The sequence below is a fragment of the Neopelma chrysocephalum genome, unplaced genomic scaffold (assembly GCF_003984885.1).
Source record: "Neopelma chrysocephalum unplaced genomic scaffold, ASM398488v2 Primary Assembly neopelma1_97340, whole genome shotgun sequence".
In the NCBI taxonomy this organism is placed as follows: Eukaryota; Metazoa; Chordata; class Aves; order Passeriformes; family Pipridae; genus Neopelma; species Neopelma chrysocephalum.
In genome coordinates this window covers 370-4033 of record NW_020925981.1, presented here as the reverse complement: position 1 = coordinate 4033, position 3664 = coordinate 370, and the positions used below count along the sequence as shown (strand labels likewise).

The 3664-nt window shown below is 63.8% G+C and overlaps 1 protein-coding gene across 1 annotated transcript; it reads right to left on the bottom strand.

Moving 5' to 3' along the window:
• Positions 1 to 669: 669 nt before the first annotated feature.
• FOXA2 (forkhead box A2) lies at positions 670 to 3419 on the bottom strand. Its single transcript, XM_027672038.1, has 2 exons — positions 3311 to 3419; positions 670 to 2644 (listed from the first exon to the last, which is right to left on the bottom strand). The coding sequence occupies exons 1-2, from the start codon at positions 3395 to 3397 to the stop codon at positions 1373 to 1375; spliced, it is 1359 nt and encodes a 452-aa protein (XP_027527839.1). The 5' UTR covers positions 3398 to 3419; the 3' UTR covers positions 670 to 1372.
• Positions 3420 to 3664: the final 245 nt, after the last annotated feature.

Below are 3664 nucleotides of genomic sequence, written 5' to 3'. Positions count from 1 at the left end.
CTTCCCCTGCCTGGGAATGGTGGGGTCCTGGCAGGGATGGGGGGGTTCTGGAAGGGATGGGGGGCTCCTAGAAGGGATTGGGGGGGTTCTGGGAGGGATGAGGGGATTCTGGAAGGGATGGAGGGGTCCCAGTCAGGGATGGGTCGGTCTCGGTGGAGATTCAGGGGGTCCTCGGCGGAGGTGTCAGGAGTCCTGTAAGGGACGGGAGTGATCCCGGCAATGATGTCGGAGATCCCAGCCGGGAACGGAGAGGTCCCGACGGAGATCCCGGGAGTCCCAGAAGGGCTGGAGGGATCCCGGCAGAGATCTCGGGGGTCCTGGAAGGGATGGAGGGATCCCGGTGGAGATGCCGGGGGTGGCAGAGGTCCCGGCCGGGGAAGGCAGAGATCCCAGCCCGGGATGTTGGAGGTCCCGGCCGGGGATTACGGAGATCCCAGCCCGGGATGTGGGAGATCCCAGGCGGGCAGGGCGGGGGTCCCGTCGGGGCGGCGGCGGCGGCGGCGACGGGCGAGTCCCGGCGGAACAGAGATGCAGCGGGAAAAAAACCGCCAATAACACTTTAATGTAGAGTTTGCGGCGATGTGGCCGGTCGCTACCAGAATACACATTTATAAGCCATAAATAAAGCATACAGAAACGATAAATTAATCAGATCCAAGTAGTTTACTCTCCCGGTAACATCAAGCGTTTGTTTCAATTACAACGATCTATCCTGCCTTTTTTTTTTTTATTTTATTATTATTATTATTATTATCATTATTATTTTTTCGTATGTTTTTTCTCTTCCCCCCTCCCCCCTTTTTTCCCCCCCCCTTTTTACAACATTACAAGACTTTTGGTCCTCGGATTCCAAACTAGCGCGGGTTTCACAATGAAGGAGGGTCTCGTTTTCCTCGCGGGGGTTTTTACTTTGCCCCCACCGCTTCCACACAGAAAAATAGATATATTTATACCTCCTTGCGACGACGACAACGAAAAAAATAAAAATAAGCCCGAGAGAACCCCCTTCTCCCCATCCCCGAGCCCCCCAACCCGCCCTCCCCGCCGAAACGAACCACCCCACCAGGCAAACCGAGGGAATCGCAGCCCCCCCCGGGTGGCTTTGGGCCGGGGAGGAGGGGGGGGGGTGTGACCGACACGCCTGCCCTTGGCACGGGCCCGCGAGAGACACACGGCTGCCGCTTCCCGAAGGGATGCAAACATCTGGAGCCAACAGGAAAAAAAAAAAATAGATAGATATATGTATGTATATGCACCGTGCTGGCCAGCGCTCAGAGTCCACCGCGCTGCCGGGGGGCCGCGGGGGGGGGGGGCGCGGGGAGGGCTCTTCCCCCCCTCTCTCCGGGGGCGGCTTTTTCCGCCGCTCCCCAGCCTAGGAGGAGTTCATGATGGGCCGGGAATACACACCTTGGTAGTAAGAAGTCTCTCCGGCTAAAGGGGAGGACTCCAAGCCGGGTTTGTTCGTTACGGGCGCCATGGCCAGGCTGCCGGGCATGGGCGAGGCGTAGCCCGAGTAGTGCATCACCTGCTCGTAGGCCTTCAGGTCCATTTTGTGGTGGTGGTGCGGGGGGTGGTGGTGGTGCGGGTGGTGGTGGTGCTGCTGCTCCGAGGAGGACATCAGGTTGTTGATGGAGAAGGGGTGGTTGAAGGCGTAGTGGTGCTCGGGCTTGAGGTGGGCGTCGTGGGGCAGCCCGGCGTGCGGCGGGGCCAGCAGGTGCTGGCCCGGCGAGGCCGACGGCTCCCCGGGGCTCAGCCCCGCCGGGCCCTTCAGGTCGGCCAGGGCGCGCTTGTGGTCCTGGCACGGCGAGGCGCTGGCCGGTGACTCGGCGCCGCCGGAGCCCTCGGAGCCCCCCGAGGAGCTGCCCTCGCCCAGGGGCTGGCTGGGGGGCTGCCCGGGCCCCTTCTTGCCCCCGCCGCCCGCGCCGCCGCCCGCGCCGCCCCCGTCCTTGGCCGCCAGCTGCTTCTCGCACTTGAAGCGCTTCTGGCGCCGCAGGTAGCAGCCGTTCTCGAACATGTTGCCCGAGTCGGGGTGCAGCGTCCAGAAGGAGCCCTTGCCCGGCTTGTCCGGGGAGCGCGGCACCTTGAGGAAGCAGTCGTTGAAGGACAGCGAGTGGCGGATGCTGTTCTGCCAGCGCTGCTGGTTCTGGCGGTAGAAGGGGAAGAGGTCCATGATCCACTGGTAGATCTCGCTCAGCGTCAGCATCTTGTTGGGCGACTGCTGGATGGCCATGGTGATGAGGGAGATGTAGGAGTAGGGCGGCTTGGCGTGGGTGTAGCTCCGCCGGTACGTCTTGGGGTCCCGCGAGCGGTTCAGGTTGGACTGCCCGTAGATGGGGCTCATGGAGTTCATGTTGGTGTAGGGGGCCAGGGCGTTCATGGAGCCCGCTTGGCCCCCCATGGGGCTCATGCTGGGGCTCAGGTGGGCGCCCATCCCCGCCACGCCGGCCGAGCCCATGCCGGGCATGGCCCCCGCGCCCGGGGACATGCCGGCCAGCGAGGGGCTCATGCCCGTGTTGGCGTAGGACATGTTCATGGAGGTGGCGGCCGTCATGTTGGCCGTGGTGCTCATGGCCGACATGGTCATGTACGTGTTCATGCTGTTCATGCCCAGCCCCGCGTTCATGTTGCTCACCGAGGAGTAGCTCTGTGGGGGCAATCGACACACAGGGGGGGACGTGGCAGAGCAGAGGGTGGGCAGCCGGGTCACCCCGCGGGGGCCGGGGGCGGCTCGGGGGAGCGGGGGGCAAGAGGGGGACACCCCCCAGCCCAGCCCTGCCCGGGTCGTGGCCGGCGAGAGGCCCCCGCAGCCCCGGAGCTCCTCGGCGGGGCGGGGAGGGGGGGGGGGGGGTAAGGGTTAAATCCCGGCGCGGGAGGGGTTGTTTTTCTCCTTAATGAAAAACAAATATATTTTTATATATATATTAAACCCGAGACGGGCTGGCAGCAGGATCGGCGGAGCCGTCCCGGGAAGGAGAGTTGGAGGAAGGGGAAGGGACAGCGCTGCCCGGAGAGAGAAAAATACCTGGGAGTTGAGGAGGGGTGGGGGGGGCGAGGAAAAAATAGGGAGCAGCCGCCCGCAGCCCTCCGGGACCCCGCGACCCCCACCCGCACCCCGCGACCCCCACCCGCACCCCGGGACCCCCACCCGCACCCCGGGACCCCCACCCGCACCTCGGGACCCCCGCCCGCAGCCCTGAGCCGTGGTTTGGTGCCAACGTTAACCGTGCCCCGGGGCTGGGGCGGCGAGGGGACCCCGGCCGGGGCCGGGGGGCACCGGGGGGGGGCGGCGGAGCCCCGGCTCCTTCCTTACCTCGGGCTCCCCGTAGTAGTTGCTCCAGTCCGTGTGCTCATGGCCTTCCATTTTCACCGCTCCCAGCATACTGGAAGTGGAGTGCATGGCAGTTTAAAATTTAACAGCCACAACAAACGACGACAGAGAGCAACCCAAAAAAAAAAAAAAAAAAAAAAAAGGGAAAAAAAAAAAAGAAGGGGGGAAAAAAAAAAGTCCCCAGCCCTCCCTCCCCTCCGCCGGAGCCTCTGGAGGAGGAGGAAGAGGAGGGAGGGAGGAAGGGGGGGATGGAGCGGCGCTGGGGCTGGGGTGGGATTTTTTCGCCGCTGCTCCTTGGGTGGGTTTTCGCAGCGCTTCGCGGCGAAGAGTCGCCCG

Coding starts and splice junctions, on each gene's coding strand:
- FOXA2 (XM_027672038.1), bottom strand. CDS start 3,397: ATGCACTCCACTTCCAGTATGCTGGGAGCGGTGAAAATGGAAGGCCAT. Junction 2,645..3,310: donor ACTACTACGGGGAGCCCGAG/GTAAGGAAGGAG, acceptor TTGCCCCCACAG/AGCTACTCCTCGGTGAGCAA.